The sequence below is a fragment of the Anolis carolinensis genome, chromosome 4 (assembly GCF_035594765.1).
Source record: "Anolis carolinensis isolate JA03-04 chromosome 4, rAnoCar3.1.pri, whole genome shotgun sequence".
NCBI classification, from domain to species: Eukaryota; Metazoa; Chordata; class Lepidosauria; order Squamata; family Dactyloidae; genus Anolis; species Anolis carolinensis.
In genome coordinates, this window is record NC_085844.1 from 253,455,353 (window position 1) to 253,478,964 (window position 23,612).

The window sequence follows — 23,612 nt, forward strand, 5'->3', positions numbered from 1 at the left end:
AAATAGGCAGGCAATTAGGGGATTTTACTTGGCCCCGAACTCCTGGGTTTATTAAACTCCAGGGCATCTGCCCAATCTCTTACATCTCCCTAGACCAGTGGTTCTCAACCTATGAGTCCCCAGATGTTTTGGCCTTCAACTCTCAGAAATCCTGTGTTGTTTATTCGTTCCGTCACTTCCAACTCTTCGTGACCTCCTGAACCAGGCCACGCCAGAGCTCCCTGTCAGCCGTGGACACCCCCGCTCCTTCAAGGTGGAGTCAGACCCTTCAAGGAGACCATCTACTCACCTTGCCCTTGGTAGGCCCCTCTACCTTTTTCCTTCCATTTCTCCCATCATCATTCTCTTCTCCAAGCTTTCCTGTCTTCTCATGATGCAGCCAAGGTCCTTCATATTTGCCTCTAATATCCTTCCCTCCAATGAGCAGCCGGGCATTATTTCCTGGAGGATGGACTGGTTGGATCTTCTTGCGGTCCAAGGCACTCTCAGCATTTTCTTCTAACCACATTCAAATGCGTCTCTCTTCCTTCACTCAGCCTTCCTGATGGTCCAGCTCTCACATCCATAGATTACTATGGGGAATACCATTGCTTTAACTGTGCGGACCTTTTAATAGCTGGTAAACTGCCTGGGATTTCTGGGAGTTGTAGGTCAAAACACCTGGGGACCCACAGGTTGAGAACCACTGCCCTAGACAAATCTAGCAGAGTTTTAAAGCTGCAGGACATCAGAGCTTCATTTGGTGAGGATGCAGGAAAGACAGGGATTTTGCGGTGGCTGCTCCCAACTGTGGAACTACCTGCCACAAGAGGTCTGGTTAACCCTCTCCTTGTTCTCTTTCCTGTAGGCCAGTGGAACTGGCACAAGCCAAGATGGAGAGTCCCGAGGTTACAGTAACACAAAACTGGGGCTTGGACCCAACACCAGGAAAAACCCCAATCTCATTTCCAGAAGAAGTCATTTTAATTCTTACAGACCCAAGAACTTTTTACAGCAGTATCCCCACCTCGACTTGCAAAAGGAGAAGAACTGAATGAGGGCTATTAGTATTTACACCTGGAAGCCAAGATAATAATAATAATAATAATAATAAGAAGAAGAAGAAGAAGAAGAAGAAGAAGAAGAAGAAGAAGAAGAAGAAGACATTGACAAAATCACGATCTGCCAACTGCAAAAGGCCACCCTACTGGGATCTGCACGCATCATCCGAAAATACATCACACAGTCCTAGACACTTGGGAGGTGTTCGACTTGTGATTTTGTGATACGAAATCCAGCATATCTGTCTTGTTTGCTGTGTCATAATAAAATAATACAAACAGAGGCACAACTATGTGGCCCAAATAATTCATTGGAACTTATGCCTCAAGTACCACCTCCCAGCAGGAAAGAACTGGTGGGATCACAAACCTGCAAAGGTTGTGGAAAATGAACATGCAAAAATACTGTGAGACTTTCAAATCTAGACTGACAAAGTTCTGGAACACAACACACCAGATATCACAGTTGTGGAAAAGAAAAAAGTTGGATTATTGATGTTGCCAGACCAGGTGACAGTTGAACTGATGAAAAACAGCAGGAAAAACTCAGCCGCTATCAGGACCTCAAGACTGAACTTCAAAGACTCTGGCAGAAACCAGTGCAGGTGGTCCCGGTGGTGATGGGCACACTGGGTGCCGTGCCAAAAGATCTCAGCCGGCATTTGGAAACAACAGACATTGACAAAATTATGATCTGCCAACTGCAAAAGGCCACCCGACTGGGATCTGCGCGCATCATCCGAAAATACATCACACAGTCCTAAATGCTCGGGAAGTGTTCGACTTGTGATTTTGTGATACGAAATCCAGCATGCCTATCTTGTTTGCTGTGTCATACTGTGTTTTTGTGTCAATAATAATAATAATAATAAATCTTTATTTACATCCCGTTTTACCTCCTCACGGGCCCCAAAGTTTACTGGGGGGCTGGGCTGTGGCGCAGCTGGCTAGTAACCAGCTGCTATAAATCACTACTGACTGAGAGGTCATGAGTTCGAAGCCCGGGTCGGGTTAAGCCTCCGACCATAAAAAAAAAAAAAAATAGCCCTGGCTTGCTGTTGACCTAGCAGCCCCGAAAGACAGTTGCATCTGTCAAGTAGGGAAAATTTAGGTACGCTTTATGCGGGAGGCTAATTTAACTAATCTACAACACCATAAAACTGCTCACGAGGAAAAGAAGAGGAAGAACAGCCACCGATGGACGGTGAAGCAACAGCTCCCCCTGTGGCCGGAATCGTGAAGCTGGAAAGATGTTAAAAAATGCCTCTGTGTCTGTCTAAAACTGAATGTTGTTTGTCTGTTGGCATTGAATGTTTGCCATATATGTGTTCATTGTAATCTGCCCTGAGTCCCCTTCGGGGTGAGAAGGGCGGAATATAAATACTGTAAATAAAATAAATTTACTGCCTTCTATAATAATTGGCTGATAATGAAGAAGTATCTACAGGAAAGTATGGGGCTCTTGAGAACACTTGCAAAAATAGTGAAAGAGGAGGTTTTGGAAAGCCTGTGCGCTCTCTCCCCTCCCTAAGGCACCCTCAACAGATGACTTTAAGGGTTGCCATAAGTAGGAAATGACTGGAAGTCACACAACGATAACAACAACAGCTGGATTTTATTATTTCTCAGCTGACTCTTAATTGTTTGTATCCCACTTTTATCTCTCTGCTGAGGTGCAAAGCGGCTGGCTTGGGTCCCATTCTAGGACAAAAGCAGCACAGAAATGAAATGAAATGCAACAAATGGAGCCTGCCTGTGTCTGGCTGGCAGCCTTGCTCCTTGCTTCCCCTTGGGGCCATTTGTCCTACCATGTGGGCAAGTAGGTGTGCAGTGCCCTCTGCTGTCCTCCGGTGACATTTGCACAAACTGAATTGTGTCTGTTTGCACACAGGCTGGGTCTGCTGCTGCTGCTGCTCAGTCGTTTAGTCGTTTTGGACTCTTGGTGACCTCGTGGACCAGTCCAGGCCAGAGCTCCCTGTCAGCCGTGGACACCCCCAGCTCCTTCAAGGTGGAGTCAGACCCTTCAAGGAGACCATCTACTCACCTTGCCCTTGGTAGGCCCCTCTACCTTTTTCCTTCCATTTCTCCCATCATCATTCTCTTCTCCAGGCTTTCCTGTCTCCTCATGATGTGGCCAAAATACTTCAGCTTTGCCTCTAACATCCTTACCTCCAGTGAGCAGCCATTGGGCATTATTTCCTGGAGGATGGACTGGTTGGATCTTCTTGCCAAGGTCCAAGGCACGCTCAGGATTTTCCTTCAAAAACATCTCCCTTCCTTCGCTCAGCCTTCCTTATGGTCCAGCTCTCGCATCCATAGGTCACTATGGGGAAGACCATTGCTTTGACTATGCGGACCTTCCTTCGTTGCCAGTGTGATGTCTCTGCTCTTCACTCTTTTGTCAAGGTTGGCCATGGCTCTCCTCCCAAGAAGGAAACGTCTTCTGGTTTCCTGGCTGCAGTGATCTTCGCATCTAGAAATATAAAATCTGTCACTGCCTCCACGTTTCCTCCCTCTATTTGCCAATTATCAATAGGTGTAGTTGCCATCATCTTGGTTTTCTTGATGTTTAACTGCAACCCAGCTTTTGCCCTTTCTTCTTTCTTCTACCTTGGTGATAAGGCTCCTCAGCTCCTCCTCGCTTTCGGCCATCAGAGTGGTATCATCTGCATACCTAAGGTTGTTCATGTTTCTTCCATCTATTTTAACTCCGGCCTTGGATTCCTCAAGCCCCGCACATATGTCGCATGATGTGTTCTGCGTACAAGTTGAATAGGGAGGGTGAGAGGATGCAGCCCTGATGTCCGCACTCCTTTCCCAATCTGGAACCCGTCTCCTGTTCCGTGGCCTGTTCTGACTGTGGCTACTTGGTCTTTATACAGATTTCTCAGGAGACAGACAAGGTGACTGCCATATAATCCAGTTTCTGAATCTAAATTGTCTGCTTCGAACTGGATTATATGAGTCTACACTGCCATATAATCCAGTTCAAAGCAGACAATATGGATTCAGAACCTGGATTATATGGCGGTGCAGATGGGGCCACAAAGGAAAAAAACACCAATCTTAAATCCATCACTGGCATTCTTCACTACATACAGAGAGTTCTAGTAAGGCCAAGAACAAGTCATGAGAGTCAAGAGAAAGATCCTCCCAGTGTGTTCTTACCATAAATCTTACCACTTAAGTGTTCTTACCATAAATCAAGGGAACCACTGACCGCAGAGGGAAGCTGAGGAAGAAACATAACCTACAAACTATCTACAGACCCACCAAGAAAATCCAACAAATGCTACGGTCAGCGAAAGATGAAGGATCCTCTCACCTCTGCAGGAGTCTACCATATATTGTGCAGCTGTGGACAAGTCTATGTAGGGACCACCAAATGCAGCATTGCCCAGACATGAATCAAGGAACATGAAAGACACTGCAGACTAACTCAGCCAGAGAATTCAGCCATAGCAGAGCCCTTGATGAACCAACCTGGAAACAGTATATTATTTGAGAACACAGAAATGTTGGACCGCTCTCACAACCCCTATGTCAGGCGACACAGAGAAGCCACTTAAATACACAAGAAGCATGTGGACAACTTCAACAGAAAGGAGGAAACCATGAACATGAACACAATCTGGCTCCCAGTATTTAAAAAAACCTCTGAAATCAGAACAGTAAACTAGAAGCAACACTCTGAAAACAGAAGAATGCCAGACAGGAATCAACCAGGGGCAGCTAACGACTCTGAACAAAGGTTTCCCCCAGGCAGGAAGAAGCCAGGAGGTGAAGCTATTCAATGCTAATCAAGGTGGTTAACTACAACATTCACACTGGCCTCCAACTGACAAGAGTTCTTCTCTCACCCTGGACTTTCCACAAATATATATATACAGTAGAGTCTCGCTTATCCAACGTTCTGGATCATCCAACGCATTTTTGTAGTCAATGTTTTCAATACATCGTGCTATTTTGGTGCTAAATTCGTAAATACAGTAATTACTACATACATAGCATTACTGCGTATTGAACTACTTTTTCTGCCAAACGTGTTGTCTAACATGATGTTTTGGTGCTTCATTTGTAAAATCATAACCAAATTTGATGTTTAATAGGCTTTTCCTAAATCCCTCCTTATTATCCAACATATTCGCTTATCCAACATTCTGCCGGCCCGTTTATGTTGGATAAGTGAGACTCTACTGTATATATATATATATATATATACTAGCTATGCCCGGCCACGCATTGCTGTGGTTAAGTATGGTGGTATGGGAGATAAAATATTGAGGAATTGGTGGTAGTTAAGGTAAAGGGTAAAGGTTTTCCCCAGACATTAAGTCCAGTTGTGTCTGACTGCACACTGATGTGGATTATATGACAGTGTGGAGTCAAGATAATCCAGTTCAAAGTGGATAATATAAGATTATACATGGGTTATATAGCTGTGTGGAAGGGCCTTGAGTCTACACTGCCATATAATCCAGTTCAAATCTGCTAATCTGTATTTTATAGGCAGTGGGGAAGAGGCCTAAGTGAGGCCTAGCTCTGCCTGTCCCCTGGGCTGAGTGGGTTGCTAGGAGACCAAGTGGGCGGAGCTTAGCCTTCTAAAAACAATTATTCCTCTCCCTCTAATTGGGACTTTATTTTTCTTTTCTTTCTGTTGTATGAACGTAGAGGCATGGATGAGGGGTTGTGCTGCCAAGTTTAGTGTTTCTGGGATGTGTAGTTTTGTTGTTTTGTCCTAGGCCGAAATTTCATTACCCTTTTATATAGAGAGATATATAAACCTTCCTTGCTTAGTTTCTCCATACCTCACACCGTCTGAGGATGCCTGAAATAGATGTGGGCGAAACGTCAGGAGAGAGTGCTTCTGGAACATACAGTTCGGAAAACACACAACAACCCTGTGATCCCGGCCATGAAAGCCTTCGGCAACACAGTATCGGGCGCTTCCTTCCTTTTGGCTCTTCGTCCAGAGACTTTGTTTCCAAAGGCCTGGAAGAGGGGGGGGGGGCTATTATGGGATGCCGGGAGGAAGGCGGGGCTTAGAGGGGGCGGGGAGGGGGAGCCTCGCTGGGGGAGGGGCCAGCGCTGCATCCGGGCACACACACACACACACACACACACACAGAGATACACACTCGCCATCCCTGGGGGGGGAAAACCGTGGTGCTTGGGGCTCAGACCTTTTGGAAGAAAGAGCGGCGGGAAGAAAAGAAGGGGGTAAGGGGGAGCACGAGGGAGGGAGGGAGGGAGGGAGGGGGGGGTCTCGGGGGTGAGGAGGGGGAGGCGCACGCACTCACGCACGGGAACCCCAATGGCGGACAAGCCCCCCGCCCACTCTCTCCCGGGACCCTCTGCCTCCCCCATTATTTATTTATTTGCGACATTTATATCCCGCCCTTCTCACCCCGAAGGGGACTCAGGGCGGTTTACAAGTATATAATATATATACATACAATATATTGCATTATACGACTATACTGCAATATTATGAGTAATATTGCATGAAATATAAATATACAATTATAATAGTGAATTATCACTATCATTACATTGTATTACATCAGGGGTCCCCAAACTAAGGCCCGGGGGCCAGATGCGGCCCTCCAAGGTCATTTACCTGGCCCCTGCCCTCATTTATAATATAATATTTTATATCAGTTTTAATAATATAATATATTATATATACATATGATGTTGATAATATTATGTTATACAATGTAATACTAATAATAATACCACATAATAATATTAATTACATGTTATATATTACATATAATATTACAGTAGAGCGGTATAGTTCAATATAGTAATATATAATGCTAATATTGTGCTTTGTTAATAATATAATATATTGTATGTACATGCAGCTGCTCTGAGTCCCCTTCGGGGTGAGAAGGGCGGGATATAAATGTAGTAAATAAATGTAGTAAATGAATAAATAAATAATTTTAGACTTAGGCTCGCCCAAGGTCTGAAATGACTTGAAGGCACACAACAACAACAACAACAACAACAACAATCCTAATTAACTTGACTTTCTCATTGGCCAGAAGCAGGCCCACACATCCTATTGAAATCCTAATAGGTTTATGTTGGTTAAAATTGTTTTCATTTTTAAATATTTTATTGTTCTTTCATTGTTGTTGTTGTTTTGCACTACAAATAAGACATGTGCAGTGTGCGTAGGGATTTTTTCATATTTCTTTTTCAAATGATAATTCGGCCCCTCAACAGTCTGAAGGATTGTGGACCGGCCCCCTGCTTAAAAAGTTTGAGGACCCCTGTATTACATCATAATATTATTATTAATATTACATGTATATACATGTATGCCTCCCCCCCCCCTCCCTTTCCCCCATCTCCCACCCCAAATGCCCCCTTTTGTTCTCCTCCTTTCCCCTTCCCTTCCCACCCCCCCCCCCCCCGGATGCAGCCCAAAATAGCCTTGGCTTGTTCAGCCGCAGCCTCACACCTTGGGCTCACCTTCCGCATGAGGCCTGACAAGACTCCTCCGCCCCTTCCAGACCTGCTGTTTCCAAGCCAGGTCCCATCATCCAGGCAATCCTGGAATCCTAGAGTTGGAAGAGACCTCATGGGCTATCCACTCCGAGCCCTTTCTGCCAAGAAGCAGGAAAATGGCATTCAAAGCATCCCCGACAGATGGCCATCCAGCCTCTGCTTCAAAGCCTCCAAAGGAGGAGCCTCTACCACACTCTGGGCAGAGAGTTCCACTGCTGAACAGCTCTCTCTCAAAGTGAGGAAGTTCTTCCTCATGTTCAGGTGGAATCTCATTTCCTGTTACAGTAGAGTCTCACTTATCCAACATAAACGGACTGGCAGAATGTTGGATAAGCGAATATGTTGGATAATAAGGAGGCATTAAGGAAAAACAACAAATTAAGTTGTGATTTTACAAATTAAGCACCAAAACATCATGTTAGACAACAAATTTGGCAGAAAAAGTAGTTCTATACGCAGTAATGCTATGTAGTAATTACTGTATTTATGAATTTAGCACCAAAATATCATGATGTATTGAAAACATTGACTACAAAAATGCGTTGGATAATCCAGAACGTTCGATAAGCGAGTGTTTGATAAGTGAGCCTCTACTGTAGTTTGAAGCCACTGTACCATTAGTCTCCAGGGTAGCAAAAAACTGTTGTAGTAATCTCTGAGCGGTTAGACTCAATTTAACCCTCTCTGGGGGAGATTCCACCAAAATCAGCAGAGTAGCAAAGCTTTCAAATGCAGCAGTTACTTACACAGGGCGAGCAAAGAGAAGCCTTTGACCATTTAGGATTGCAATGGACTGCAGAGTCTCAATAAAAGTTCAAAAAGGATTTATTCAGATAAAAAGAACTCCATTGTAAATAGAAAGGCTTGGGAGCTGTCTAGTCTACTCTAGACTGGTTTCTAAGGAAAAATAACAAACATCTAAATAGTCACATCTTGCCAGGAGAGTCTCACTTATCCAAGCCACGCTTATCCAAGCCTCTGGATTATCCAAGCCATTTTTGTAGTCAATGTTTTCAATATATCGTGATATTTTGGTGCTAAATTTGTAAATACAGTCATTACAACATAACATTACTGCGTATTGAGCTGCTTTTTCTGTCAAATTTGTTGTATAACATGATGTTTTGGTGCTTAATTTGTTCAATCATAACCTAATTTGATGTTTCATAGGCTTTTCCTTAATATCCAAGATATTTGCTTATCCAAGCTTCTGCCGGCCCATTTAGCTTAGATAAGTGAGACTCTACTGTAGTTACATCTTGCCAGGAGAGATGGTGAGATGCTTCTTGTTAGCTAGAAGAACAAAGGGAGAAGAGAGAACCAAAATGATTCCAGTTTATTGGGGCCATAAAAGACATTCTGACCAATGGGAAGTTAGTGTCCCTGGAGATTCACATTTCTACTAACTTCAAAGTAAGGGATGTGACGTAAACAGGATAGAGTGAAACACAGTAAAGCCCGTCTAGGCATGCTTTGGAAACAGGGAAAGGATTCCCTCAATCTAACTCTATCATCTATCTAACTACATTTGGACTTGAGTAGTCCAGGGTGGTTCCCAACAAAAACAAGCTTGTTCCCTCCTTCCTGTGACTTCCTTTCACATCTTGATCCCTGGCCCTCATCATGTCTCCTCTCTGCCTTCTCTTCTGCAGGCTAAACATGCCCAGCTCTTTGAGCCACTCCTCATAGGGAATCTTGTTCTCCAAACCCTTGATTGTTTTAGTCGCCCTCTTCCTCTGGACACCTTCCAGCTTAGAATCAACATCTCCCTTCAATGGCGGTGCCCAGAGTTGGACACAGTGTGATTCCAGGTAAAGTGGTCTGACCAAGGCAGAAGAGAAGAGAGCATGCGGAGTGGGACTTCCATCCCTGGATCGAGGCACTAAGCTCCTATTTATTTATTGTTCAGGGCGCTCTCCTCCCCCCCCTCTCTCTCTGGAGCCCCCGCATAGAACAGCCCCCTCCCCAAGCTCAGCCTCTCTTGGCCCCTCAGTGTCTCCTGAGAGGGAGGCAGGGTGGCCAAAGCATTGGGCATTTACTGGCCCTTCTTGGGACACCTTCCTGCTGAGTCCAGGTCCTTCTTGGCCCAGAACTGGACACAAGGTTATGATTGTTCCAGGTGAGGAGATCTGGCCAAAGAAGAAAGGGGGGATTATGACTTCCCTCCACCTGGGGACTGGGCTTCTCTGGATGCAGCCTAAGACAGGCTTGGCCTTTTGAGCAGCAGCATCACACTCTGGGATCACCATCCACTTGTGGCCTGACAAGTGTTGGGAATTGAAGAGCCATTAAGCTCTAATCACCCTCTTTATGAGCTAAATTCTCATTAAAAATAGCAGAGAAGAATGCAGTGGTGAGACTTATGTGGTGTGAGTTTTGGAAGGCCTCTGTGTCTTCAGGAAGGCAAAGGAATGCAAACTTAGCTTTAAAGTTTAAAAGAATTTATTGAGGTAAAAAGAAATCCATTGGTGGATAGAAAAGTTTTGGAGCTAACTAGCTAATCTATCCTGTTCTAATACACATAGACGGATCAAAATAACAAAGGTATAGAAAGCTACATCTTGACAAGTAGAGTGGACAAAGTGTGTCCTCTCTCTGGAACAAAGCAGGAAGCTGGAATGGCGACCAAGCCTCGTGGGTCGCTTCTTCGCTAGGGCCATAAACATTCCAAAGGCCCAATTGGGGAAGTTACGTCAAAGCCCTAGGAGAGATCACATTTCTAAAGCATCAAAGGGGTGGGTTGACTTAAACAGGACATGAGGGAGGAAACAATAGTAAAGCCTAATCAAAGCATACATGGAACTGGGGAAGGTGTCCCTAACTCTTTTTCTAGGCTTCCTATCTAACCATAGAGACTTAAGCAGTGCCGGATGACATTTTTCCAACAACAAGACTCCTCCACCCCTTCCATATCTGCTGTTTCCACGCCAGGTCCCACCATCCTGTCTCTGGGCGTTTCATTTCTCCTGCCCAGGTGTATTGGAGAAAGCCATCCTAACTTGGAATGAGCCTGGCCTTCCTTTCCCAATGCTTACAGACAGTTTCTCTAAAAAGATTTCCTTTAGAATCCTTCCTCGTTGACAATTACTGCCTTCCAAGTGTAGGGTCTTGGTGGTGAATCCATAGGTGACTACAGAAATCTATTCTGGATCTACATATCCTTTCACAGTGAGAACTGTCAGGGATTTCTGTTACCTTAACAGGGTCCTTGGAGCTTCCCTTGCAGCCAGTAGTCAAATCCAAGCTCCCATTTGTAGCTGTGGTAGGATAATCTCTAATGGAACACATGGTAGCACACAGGTTGGGTTGCTACATTTTCCGGGCTGTCTAGCCATGTTCCAGAAGCATTATTTCCTGACATTTCACCCACATCTAAGGCAGGCATCCTGAGAGTTTGTGAAGTCTGTTGGAAACTGGGCAAGTGGGGTTTACATATATGTGGAATGTCATTCATGGTGGGAGAAAATACTCTTGTCTGTTGGAGGGAAGTGTGAATGTTGCAATTGGCCAGCTTGATTAGTGTTGAATGGCCTTGCAGCTTCAAAGCCTGGCTGCTTCCTGCCTGGGGGGAACCTTTGTTGGGAGGTGTTAGCTGGTCCTGATTGTTTCTTGTCTGGAATTCCTCTGTTTTCTGCATGTTCTTTATTTACTGTTCTGATTTTTTTTTTAATATTAGTTGCCAGATTTTGTTCATTTTCATGGTTTCCTTCTTTGTCCACATGGTTGTGGATTTCAAGGGCTTCTCTGTGTAGCCTGACGTGGTTGTGAGAGTGGTCCAGCATTTCTGTGTTCTCAGATAATATTCTGTGTCCAGGTTGGTTCCTCAAGTGCTCTGCTCTGGCAGACTTCTCTGGTTGAGTGAGTCTGCATGCCTTTCATGTTCCTTGATTGGTGCTTGGGCATTGCTGCTGCGTTTGGGGATCCCTATGTAGACTTGTCCACAGCTTCATGGGATACGACAGACTCCTGCTTATGTGAGAGGATCCCTCTTGTCCTTTGCTGAATGGAACATTTGTTGGATTTTCTTGGTGGGTCTGTGGATAGTTTGTAGGTTGTGTTTCCTCCTCAGCTTGCCCTTGTGGTCAGTGGTTCCCTTGATGTCTGGTAAGAACACTTTGGGTGGATCTTTGCTTTTGCGCTCATGGCTTGTTCTTGGCCTTGCAGCTCTTCTGATGTCTGTGCTGGAGTCTCCATTGGCCTGTAGAGCCCGGTTTATTTGATTTAGTTCACCTTGGAGGAGGTGGGATTCTCAGATTCTTTTTGCACAGTCTGCCAGGACTTTAGTTGTGCTTTTTTTTAAAAAAAAACTTGGGTGTGGTGAAGTATTCATTGGCCTGAGTTTTCTGGGCTGTATGGCTACGTTCCAGAAGCATTCACTCCTGACCTTGCACCCACATCTATGGCAGGCATCTTCAGAGGTTGTGAGGTCTGTTGGAAACTAAGCAAGGGAGGTTTATATACCTGTGGAATGATGTCCAGGGTGGGAGAAAGAAGTTATCTGTTCATGGCAAGTGTGAATGTTGCCATTGGCCACCTTGATTAACACTGAATAGCCTTTCAACTTCAAAGCCTGGCTGCTTCCTGCCTGGGAAAATCCTTTGTTAGGAGGTGTTAGCTGGCCCTGATTGTTTCTTGTCTGGAATTCCCCTGTTTTTGAGTGTTGTTCTTTATTTACTGTCCCGATTGTAGAGGGTTTTTAAAATACTGGTGGCCATATTTTGTTCGTTTTCATGGTTTCCTCCGTTCAAAGCATCCCCAACAGATGACCATCCAGCCTCTGCTTCAAAGCCTCCAAAGGAGGAGCCTCTGCCACACTCCTTGTCAGAGAGTTCCACAGCTGTATAGCTCTCTTTCTCACACACAGTGAGGAAGTTCTTCCTCATATTCAGGTGGAATCTCCTTTCCTGTAGTTTGTGTTAATGTGGGATTTGTGTATTGATAGTGTTTAAATGCAATTTGTGCCATGCTTGTATTGCAACTGACTGCATCATCCAGAATGTACCATAGTGTGGAAAGAGTTAATTGCCAAGAAACTATGATATCCTTGATGTGTGGCTGGAACTAGGGAGTATCCAGACACAAGTGTTTGTGCATACCGATTGCATCAGTTCAGTTGAGTTCTGTCTGCCTAGAGTTCGAGTCAAGTTCTGTTGGAGAACAGAACAGTCCGGTGTTCGTCTGTCGTCTGCAAGTCTGTCTGTGTTGATTACTACTGCATACAGTAAAACTTTGTAAATAGTTTTACCAACGTCCCTGAGTGTATCTTCATTCTGCGGTCCACTGCTTCCATCCAACTACTGCTGCTCTGCAAATACTCTGAAAGTTTGAAGCCCTTGTTCCATTGTGTCCTAGTCTCCAGGGAAGCAGAAAACAAGCTTCCTCCCTCCTCCCTAGGACTTCCCCTCACATATTTATCTATTGCCCTCATCATGTCTCCTCTCAGCCTTCTCTTCTGCAGGCTAAACATGCCCAGGTCTTTCAGCAGCTCCTCATACTGCTTGTTCTCCAGACCCTTGATCCTTTGACTCACTCTCCTCTGGACACATTCCAGTTTGAAGTCAACATCTCCCTTCAATTCTGGTGCCCAGAACTGGACACAGTGGGATTCCAGGTAAAGTGGTCTGACCAAGGTAGGATAGAAGGGTAGCATCCATTGATCTGTGGTTTTGACCTGATTCTCTTGAGGAGTTTGGGTGTAAAAGAGCAATTTTTGTACTAAAATTGAAGGAATCGCCTTGCGTCAAAAAACTATAAGTATCCCGTTTTTGTATCTTTGCTTCCCAAGCTCTAAATTCTTTACATCCACATGGCACTTCATGTTCTGCTTTCTGTGAGCTGAATGCTCAACTATAAGTAGAAGAAGAGACAACAAGGGGTTGCAAAGTTTATTCCTCTAAAATAGGCAGAATGGGGGGAAAGTATATTGGAATTTTCTCTATGAACAGAGATAAAGGTTTCAAAACACACCCCCGTTCAAGTTTGTTTTATTTTAATCATCCTAGTTTTAAAACATTTCAATGAGGACAGCTGTTTCCAAACTGATTTGGTTTTTAGTCTCTGAAAGCAGTCCATTAGGAGGAGAAATATAATGTTCCTCCAAATGATAAACCTTGTTACTTGCATTAATATTTTCAAAAGTTCTCTTGCAGAAAGCTGCTCGTTCAGCATTTGTTGTCTGTTCTTTGCGCTGGCAGACACAACTCTCCTTGATGGAGTCTCGGTCAGACCCACGTCTCCACCTTGAGGTTCTGATTCTAGAGCCTTCTCCATTGTCGGAGTGGGAGTTTTAGATACAGATCATTAAGCCGAAACGAACACAATGAGGTCCCTTCCAACTCTACTATTCTATGATTCTGGTGTGGTCTGACCAAGGCAGAATAGAAGGGGAGCATGACTTCCCTGGATCTAGACACTATAATCCTATTTATGCAGGCCAAAATCCCATAGGCTTTTTTGCCGCTGCATCACACTGTAGGCTCATGTTTAACTTGTTGTCCACAAGGACTCCAAGATCTTTTTCACACGTACTGCTGTCTAGCCAGGCGTCCCCCATTCTGTATCTTTGATTTTCATTTTTTCTGCCGAAGTCTCTTGCATTTGTCCCTGTTGAACTTCATTTTGTTAGTTTCGACCCATCTCTCTAGTCTGTCAAGATCGTTTTGAATTCTGCTCCTGTCTTCTGGAGTGTTGGCTATCCCTCCCAGTTTGGTGTCATCTGCAAACTTGATGATCGTGCCTTCTAACCCTTCGTCTAAGTCGTTAATAAAGATGTTAAAGAGACCGGGCCCAGGACGGAGCCCTGCGGCACTCCACTTGTCACTTCTTTCCATGATGAAGATGACGCATTGGTGAGCACCCTTTGGGTTCGTTCGCTTAGCCAATTACAGATCCACCTAACCATAGTTTTGTCTAGCCCACATTTTACTAGTTTGTTTGCCAGAAGATCGTGGGGGACTTTGTCGAAGGCCTTACTGAAATCTAGGTAGGCTACATCCACAGTGATCCCCGCATCTACCCAGCTTGTAACTTTATCAAAAAAAGATAAAGAACTGAAATACTGTGTCCAATTTTGGGCACCACAGTTGAAGGGAGATGTTGACAAGCTGGAAAGCGTCCAGAGGAGGGTGACTAAAATGATCAAGGGTCTGGAGAACAAGTCCTATGAGGAGCGGCTTAAAGAGCTGGGCATGTTTAGCCTGCAGAAGAGAAGGCTGAGAGGAGACAGGATGAGGGCCATGTATAAAGATGTGAGTGGACATCATGGGGAGGAGGGAGCAAGCTTGTTTTCTGCTGCCCTGGAGACTAGGACACAATGGAACAATGGCTTCAAACTTCAGGAAAGGAGATTCCACCTGAACATCAGGAAGAACTTCCTCACTGTGAGGGCTGTTCAGCAGTGGAACTCTCTGCCCTGGAGTGTGGAGGCTCCTTCTTTGGAGGCTTTTAAGCAGAGTCTGGATGACCATCTGTCGGGATGCTCTGAGTGTGATTTTCCTGCTTCTTGGCAGAAGGGTTGGACTGGATGGCCCATGAGGTCTCTTCCAACTCTAGGATTCTATGATTAAGCCTTGGGTTTCCCACTACCAGGGAAACACTTTCTCACCCATTTGTGATAAGAACAACTGTGATTATCACAACCTGCACTTTCCTTTGTTCCTCCTCATCACTAGGAAACCTTCACGCAGCCGTTTTAGCATCCCAGAAATCCCACACTTTTGTTGTCTTTTGTGTGCACCCTTGAGATCCTTCACATCTGAATTTCTTGGCATTCCCATTTTCAACATGACCCATGAAGGGAAAAGGAGAGAAGGTTTATGGCAGGGATCCCCAAACTAAGGCCCGGGGGCCAGATGTGGCCCTCCAAGGTCTTTTACCTGGCCCCTGCCCTAATTTTTAGACTTAGGGTTGATCTAAGTCTACCTGGTCTTTGGAGGTCTTTTTGCTTACCTATGGTCTTATGGGATCATCTATATGGTCTTTGAAGGTCTATTTGCTTAGCTACGGCCTTTTGAGACCATCTAGATGGCTTTTGGAGGTCACTTTCCTTATCTATGGTCCTATGAGACCATCTAGATGGCCTTTGAGGGTCCCTTTCCTTACCTATGGTCTTATGAGACTAACTAGATGGTCTTTGGAGGTCTCTTTGCTTACCTACGGTCTTATGAGATTGTCTTGATCAGAGGTCCCCAAACTAAGGCCCATGGGACCCCCAAGGTCATTGACCTGGCCTCTGTCCTAAACTTTAGACTTAGGGTTGACCTAAGTCTGAAATGACTTGAAGGCACACAATAACAACAATCTTAATTTTAGAATATTTCATCATAGTCCAGGCCCCCCAACAGTCTGAGGGACTGTGAATCGGCCCTCCACTTAAAAAGTTTGAGGACCCCTGGTTTGTGGCTTTCATCCCTTATCTTTTGTTTCTTCTTTCTTCACCAGGGAAATAGGCCTTCCATGGAGCTACATTGGTCACGATGCGAAACAATCCAACATTGAATGGATTTTGAAGAATTTGCACTTAAAAATGCAGTAAGGAAATCAGTCCTATAGGAAGAAGAAATGCTCTAAAGGTTCTGATCTTGCTGAACCTTTCACCTCGCTCACAGTTCAGAAAGAGGAAAAAGAGTCAAGTGTCTACATTGTTCTTTAAAGTAAATACCACTACCAACATGGGGAAGAAAGCATATAAATGTACTGAGTGTGGAAAGAGCTTTAGTCACCAGACACCTCTGCGGATACATGAAAGAGCTCACACTGGTGAGAAACCCTACACATGTCAGGAATGTGGGAAGAACTTCGCACAGAGTGGAGCTTTAAACATACATCAAAGAATTCACACTGGAGAGAAACCCTACACATGCCTAGAATGTGGAAGGAGCTTCACTCACAGTGGTGGTCTACGTTCACACCAGAAAATTCACACTGGGGAGAAACCCTATACATGCCTGGAATGTGGAAGGAGTTTCGCTCACAGTAGTGTTCTACGTTCACACCAGAAAATTCACACTGGGGAGAAACCCTATACATGCCTGGAATGTGGAAGGAGCTTCGCTCACAGTGGTGGTCTACGTTCACACCAGAGAACTCACTCTGGGAAGAAACTCTTGAAATGCTTGGAGTGTGGAAGGAGCTTCATTCACAGTGCAGGTCTACTTAAGCATCAAAGAACTCACACTGGGGAGAAACCCTATAAATGCCAAGATTGTGGAAATACCTTTGCTGGTTATGGAGGTCTACAAATTCATCGTAGAACACACACTGGGGAGAAACCCTTTCAGTGCCCTGAGTGTGGAAAGAGTTTTACTCAGCACACACATTTACGTATACATCAAAGAATTCACACTGGGGAGAAACCCTTTAAATGCTTGGAGTGCGGAAAGAGCTTCACTGACAATAGAAGTCTACATACGCATAAAAGAACTCACACTGGGGAGAAACCCTTTAAATGCTTGGAGTGTGGAAAGAGCTTTGCTCGGAGTGGATATCTACGTTCACATCAGAGAATTCACACTGGGGAGAAACCCTATAAATGCCAAGATTGTGGAAATACCTTTGCTGATTATGGAGGTCTACGTAGTCATCGTAGAACACACACTGGGGAGAAACCCTTTCAGTGTCCCGAGTGTGGAAAGAGTTTTACTCAGAATGCACAACTACATTCACACCAAAGAACTCACACTGGGGAGAAACCCTATAAATGCTTGGAGTGCGGAAAGAGCTTCACTGAAAGCGGAAGTCTGCGTAAGCATTATAGAATCCACACTGGGGAGAAACCCTATAAATGCTTGGAGTGTGGAAAGAGCTTTGCTCGGAGTGGAACACTACGTTTACATCAAAGAACTCACACTAGAGAGAAACCCTATAAATGCCAGGAATGTGGAAAGACCTTTGTGCACAGGGGAATTCTGCATTCACATCAAAGAACTCACGCTGGGAAGAAAGCCTATGAGTGCCTGGAGTGTGGCAAGAGCTTCACTCACAACTCAAGTCTACATATACATCAAAGAACCCACACTGGGGAGAAACCCTATACATGCCTGGAGTGTGGAAAGAGTTTCTCACAGTTGGGAAATCTGCATTCACATCAGAAAATTCACACTGGGGAAAAACTATAAATGTCTCAAATGTGGACAGACATTCCCTGAGAGTGGAGAGCTACATAAACATAATAGAACCCATATTGGGAAGAAACTCTATACAGGCAGTATCCAAGTTACTAACATGATAGGTTCTGTAGGTTTGTTCTTAAGTTGAATTTTAAGTGTAACTCCATCCAAATGTTATGTGTGTGTGTATGTATGCATGCCATGCATGTAGATAGATAGATAGATAGATAGATAGATAGATAGATAGATAGATAGATAGATAGATAGATAGATATGTTTTGCATAGCATACAGAACAGTTAACACTCCTATAGTGTTAGTTTTGCTGCCTGTGCCCCTGTTCAGATGATTTCACCTCACCTTCTCTCCCTGTGATAATTGGATTTTGAAAAAATTGGCTTGTTGTGGAAACAAGGATTGGGGATAAAACCTCAGTGGAGTCCGCTTTTCCTTATGTTAACCCTTTTGGAGTTATTTTGTCTTCCTAGGCGTAGAGTTCTCTCACATCCTGTTGTCTCAACCTGTTCTTAGCTATGAGTCATTTGTAAGTTGGATGTTTGTAATTTGGGAACTCCCTGTACATGCCTGGATTGTGGAAAGAGTTTTGCTCAGAGTTAACATCTACATTGATATCAAAGTCTTCACAATGAGTTCAAACTGTATACAGGCTGTCCCCGGGTTACAAGCAAGATTGGTGGTGTGGGTTTATTCTTAAGTTGAATTTGTATATAGGTCAGGAGAGGTACATTTTAAAGTGTAATTTCAGCCAATTTTGTGTAGTTCTTGATAGTATAGGGAAGTGTTAACACCCCTGTTACGTTTGTTTTGCTGTGTATGTCGCTAGTCAGAAGATTTGTTCTCATTTTTTGTCCCTGTCAGACTTGTTGTTGTTTATTCATTCAGTCGTCTCCGACTCCTCGTGATCTCATGGACCATCCCACGCCAGAGTTTCCTATCTGCCGTTGCCGCCCCCAGTTCCTTCAAGTTCATGCCAATCACTTCAAGGATACTATCCATCCATCTCGCCCTTGGTCGGCCTCTCTTCCTTTTTCCTTCCATTTTCCCCAGCATCGTGATCTTTTCCAAGCTTTCCTGTCTTCTCATGATGTGGCCAAAATGTCAGGGGATGATGGTGTGCAGAGTGGATTCCAAAATTCATTATCCCGGTCTCACCCCCTTCTCCAGACTGTATTCCCATGCTGAGAAACAGCACTGGTCAAACAAACACTCCAGCAGGCGAAGTCCAACTGTTGATTAACTTTATTTACATGTCTATTTACAGTTTGCATTTCTCAGCTTTAGAGCATAGCATTCATAGTCCATCTTCAGCGAATGCTCAAGCCGAACACCGGGAGATAAGACACACCCCTGCATTCCACAGACCAAGAAGGAAGTCCCGGTCAAACAAACTTGACCCCATTGGTCCTGTGATACGTCAATCATAGCAGGTTCCCATTAACTCCATAACTACTGAAATGCCTTGCCGAAAACTAACACAGAAGGCATTTCTAACAACCCAGATTGATTTTAACATTTCACAATACACAATACCCTGACACAAAATATTTCAGCTTTGTCTCTAGTATCCTTCCCTCCAGTGAGCAGCCAGGCTTTCTTTCCTGGAGAATGGACTGGTGGGATCTTCTTGCGGTCCAAGGCACTCTCAGGATTTTTCCTCCAGCACCAAAGTTCAAAAGCCTCTCTCTTCCTTCGCTCAGCCTTCCTTATGGTCCAGCTCTCTCTCGCATCCATAGGTTACTGTGGGGAATACCATTGCTTTGACTATGGGGACCTTTGTTGCCCGTGTGATGTCTCTGCTCTTCACTATTTCGTCAAGATTGGCCATTGCTCTCCTCCCAAGAAGTAAATGTCTTCTGATTTCCTGGCTGCAGTCTGCATCTGCAGTGATCTTCATGCCTAGAAATATAAATTCTGTCACTGCCTCCACGTTTTCTCCTTCTATTTGCCAGTTATCAATCGGTCTGGTTGCCATGATCTTGGTTTTCTTGATGTTTAATTGCAGCCCAGCTTTTGCCCTTTCTTCTTTCTTTCACCATGGTGAGAAGGCTCCTCAGCTCCTCCTCACTTTCAGCCATCAGAGTGGTATCATCTGTGTACCTAAGGTTGTTAATTTTTCTTCCAGCAATTTTAACTCTGGCCTTGGAATCTTCAAGCCCCGCACATCGCATGATGTGTTCTGCGTACAAGTTGAATAGGTCGGGTGAAAGTATACAGCCCTGCCGTACTCCTTTCCCAATCTTGAACCAGTCTCCTGTTCCGTGGTCTGTTCTTACTACAGTTGAGTCTCACTTATCCAACATAAACAGGCCGGCAGAATGTTGGATAAGCTAATATGTTGGATAATAAGGAGGGATTAAGGAAAAGCCTATTAAACATCAAATTAGGTTATGATTTTACAAATTAAGCACCAAAACACCATGTTAGACAACAAGTTTAACAGAAAAAGTAGTTCAATACACAGTAATGCTATGTAGTAATTACTGTATTTACGAATTTAGCACCAAAATATCACGATGTATTGAAAACATTGATTACAAAAATGTGTTGGATAATCCAGAACATTGGATAAGCAAATGTTGGATAAGTGAGACTCTACTGTATTTAAAAATTAAAAAATGAAGGAAATATACCAAGATAGAAATAATCAACCAAAAATCTTGGTTTAAAAAAATGACAAGAAGAATGGGAACTCTATTCGAAATTATTAAAAACTAGAAGAAGATAGTTATAACAGGATTAAAAAAAATTAACATTGCCCTGTATATATACACATACACACATACATTGTATTATCTATTGGTCCCACATTTAAGTTGTTCCACATGTACTTGGAACAACACTTTTTAAATGAGATTTAGAATGTTTATATACACATTTTGTGTAAAATATCTACCCCACACTTAACACCTCTTAAATAGATTAGGAATGTTTGTGTTGAAATATATACGCTCTGTGTGGACAAGAATGATAGTCATAGCGATACATAACAAACTTTGTTCATACATTACTAACAGATTATCTTGAATTTTTAGATTTCTTAGGAAATAATTAGATTTAGATAAAGAATTAAAAGAATCTGACAAGAATACCTGAGATGAACTTTTACAGAGGAAAACTGGAAAAGAAAGAACCATAAAAGATAACAGAAGACACAACTATCAGATCTGAAACTAATTGATAATATCACTCTTCTCTTTGCTACAGGGGATATAATGAACTTTTAATACTGTAAAGAAGTATGAATTTTAGTTTACAGATGTCATGTTTAACTGTGTTTTAAAAGAGTCAGTATTTCAGTTACTCTGCTCTCATGAGTGGTTGCCATAGAAACGTGGGCAGAGCCAACAGTCATTTGGCAGAAGAAAGTTTGAAAAGAAACTCAGTCAGTCTGTGGTCAGAGAACCACAGGGAAGGTTGATTCTCAATTGGAGAATCAGGGAGACTCAAAGGTTTAAATTTTGAGTCAGTTTAAAATAAGTTTGGTGGCTTATTTTAAGGTAGTCTGTTTCCAGGTAAGGAACAGATAGGCTGTGATTGAAATTCATAGGGTGACTGCAGTTTAGAGCAGTAAAGAAAGAAGTGACATTTTAAGAAGTTTGAAACACCTCATTCTGTTATTGCAACTGTTAATCTATGTGCCTCAAACAAGAAGAGAAGTTATTGTAACCATTAAGCTTGTGTTATTGTTCTCTCAAACATCTCAGTCTCTGTGATGTCTCATGGGCCTTGTAGTCCCGTTCCTAGTACTATTGTGGCAGATGAGGAGGAAAACATGGGATTTCCACCGGTTCAGCCAGAATCGGAGCCTCTGCACCTGGAGGATGTTTGCCCTCAAGAAGTTAGCCAAACAAGCCTTGGGCAGAATTCTCCCCCGTTTTCCCGAAAGGACAATTATAATAGAGATAGAGGAGTCAGGGAGGCTAATCGCCGGAGCCTCAGAATCGCAGCCAAACAACTAGCAGATTAGGTCTGCTTCCCTTGGGAAATTCTAAGGAGTCATGCATCTGGACAGAGTTGGGTTTCGCTTCTTGTTCTCCAGGGAAAGTGTTCTGTTGGCGGGAAAACAAGAACCTATATAGGGGTTTTGCCGCAAGAGGAACCTTGCGGAGTCAATTTGATCAGCTTGTGAGAGAGATCGTGTGTGGACTTCGTATTCCTTGTTCCCTGCTTCCCGGATCTAGTTTCAAGTCTTGCCTTGACTCACGTTTTGCCACGGACCTTGCTTTATGCCACGGGCCTTGCTTTCATGCTTCATGTTGCCACGTTTCAAGTCTTTGATCCAGCCAAGTATCAAGCTCATGTTCTAGCTTTGTTGTCAAGCTTCAATGGACTATAAGACCTTGTCATCTCCCCACACTATTGCTTGGCAAAGTGTGTGTTTCGGTTAATGGATTATAACTTTGGACTCTAATATCTTATATTGGACAATATTTTCCTGGACTATATTTGATCTTTCCTGAAAGGTCTACTTCTGAACTATATTCTTCACTTGTTTTTATTGACTTTATATATTTCTTTAATAAAGATATTAGATAGAATCTGGTCTCTGCGCATGGTTATTGGTGCTCTGTAGCCTGGGTCCTGACAGTCTCTGTCATATATACACACATCAAGAAGAAAGAAAAACCAAGATTTAAAAGTCTCCTCTCTAAGTAGCCAGTGACTAAATCTTCCAATAGTGGTGGCAAGAGTTGATAATCCCCTTAACATTTGGTGGCAGCATTATAAAGACATTGACATTTGGTGGCAGCTTTTAAATAAAAACATCTTTATATTGGTGGCAGCAGATATATAATATAAATATGAAAGCCTTCGACAACGCAATGGATAGTGCTGTAATTTTATACTGCTATGTAAGTAATGAGAGGGTTGGGGCATAGATATACATAGAGGAGTTGGGATTGTTGGAATAAAATGTCATCCTGCACTGCTTAAGTCTCTTTGGTTAGATAGGAAGCCTAGAAAAAGAGTTAGGGACACCTTCCCCGGTTCTATGCATGCTTTGATTAGGCTTTACTATTGTTTCCTCCCTCATGTCCTGTTTAGGTCAACCCCACCCTTTGATGCTTTAGAAATGTGATCTCTCCTAGGGCTTTGACGCAACTTCCCCAATTTGGCCTTTGGAATGTTTCTGGCCCTAGAGAAGAACAGCCCCACGAGGTTGGTCACCATTCCTTCCAGCTTCCTGCTTTGTTCCAGAGAGGATGCACCTCTGTCCTCTATTAGTCAAGATGTAGCTATCTAGAGCTAAACCTCACAACCTCTGAGGATGCCTACCATAGATGTGGGCGAAACATCAGGAGAGAATACTTCTGGAACATGGCCAGACAGCCCAGAAAATGTACAACAACCCTGTGATCCCGGCCATGAAAGTCTTGGACAACAAGATCAGCAGGTTTCCCCTGCAATAGGCAGAAAGAGCACCTAAGGCTTTGGAGATCTTCTGCTCATCCCTTTCAAAGTTCCCTCCCAGGCCCCCAAGTCAGCAGTGCCCAGAATGCTGAAGAAGACAATACAGAGGCTATAACAGGAGAGCTTGGCAATATCACGATGACCTCTATGCACAAGCCCCCAAATGAAGAAGAGTCTTCTTTTTGGCCATGAAAGCCTTTGACAACACATTGAACATCTCTACGGACTTCTAGAACATGGCCATACAGCCCAGAAAACATACAACAACCCCAGTCTTCTTTCTCCTCTCCTGAAAACTTTGATAGGCACCAAAGGGCAGTTGTAATTTATTTATTTATTTATTTATTTATTACAACATTTATATCCCGCCCTTCTCACTCGAGAGGGGACTCAGGGCGGCTTACAATAAAAACACACATATAAAAATTATACAATACACTATAAATCAGATTAAAGTTATTAACTTACATCAACATTCATAAAAACATTCTAAAATGCAAATGGGTGTGTTC

The 23,612-nt window shown here is 43.6% G+C and overlaps 1 protein-coding gene across 2 annotated transcripts; it reads left to right on the top strand.

The window, feature by feature from the left end:
* Window positions 1-6,147: 6,147 nt before the first annotated feature.
* On the top strand, window positions 6,148-22,226 carry LOC100558972 (zinc finger protein 658B). 2 transcript variants are annotated; one of them, XM_062979236.1, is made up of 3 exons: window positions 6,158-6,260; window positions 9,215-9,373; window positions 16,002-22,226. In XM_062979236.1, exon 3 carries the CDS (start codon window positions 16,232-16,234, stop codon window positions 17,675-17,677), a length of 1,446 nt encoding a protein of 481 aa, XP_062835306.1. In that variant the 5' UTR covers window positions 6,158-6,260; window positions 9,215-9,373; window positions 16,002-16,231; the 3' UTR covers window positions 17,678-22,226. The 2 variants fall into 2 exon arrangements, with proteins under 2 accessions (XP_062835307.1, XP_062835306.1); XM_062979237.1 differs by lacking the exon at window positions 9,215-9,373 and having other exon boundaries at window positions 6,148-6,260.
* Window positions 22,227-23,612: the final 1,386 nt, after the last annotated feature.

What these genes read in the sequence shown, in the direction of transcription:
- LOC100558972 (XM_062979237.1), top strand. Translation starts at nt 16,232, where the DNA reads ATGGGGAAGAAAGCATATAAATGTACTGAGTGTGGAAAGAGCTTTAGT.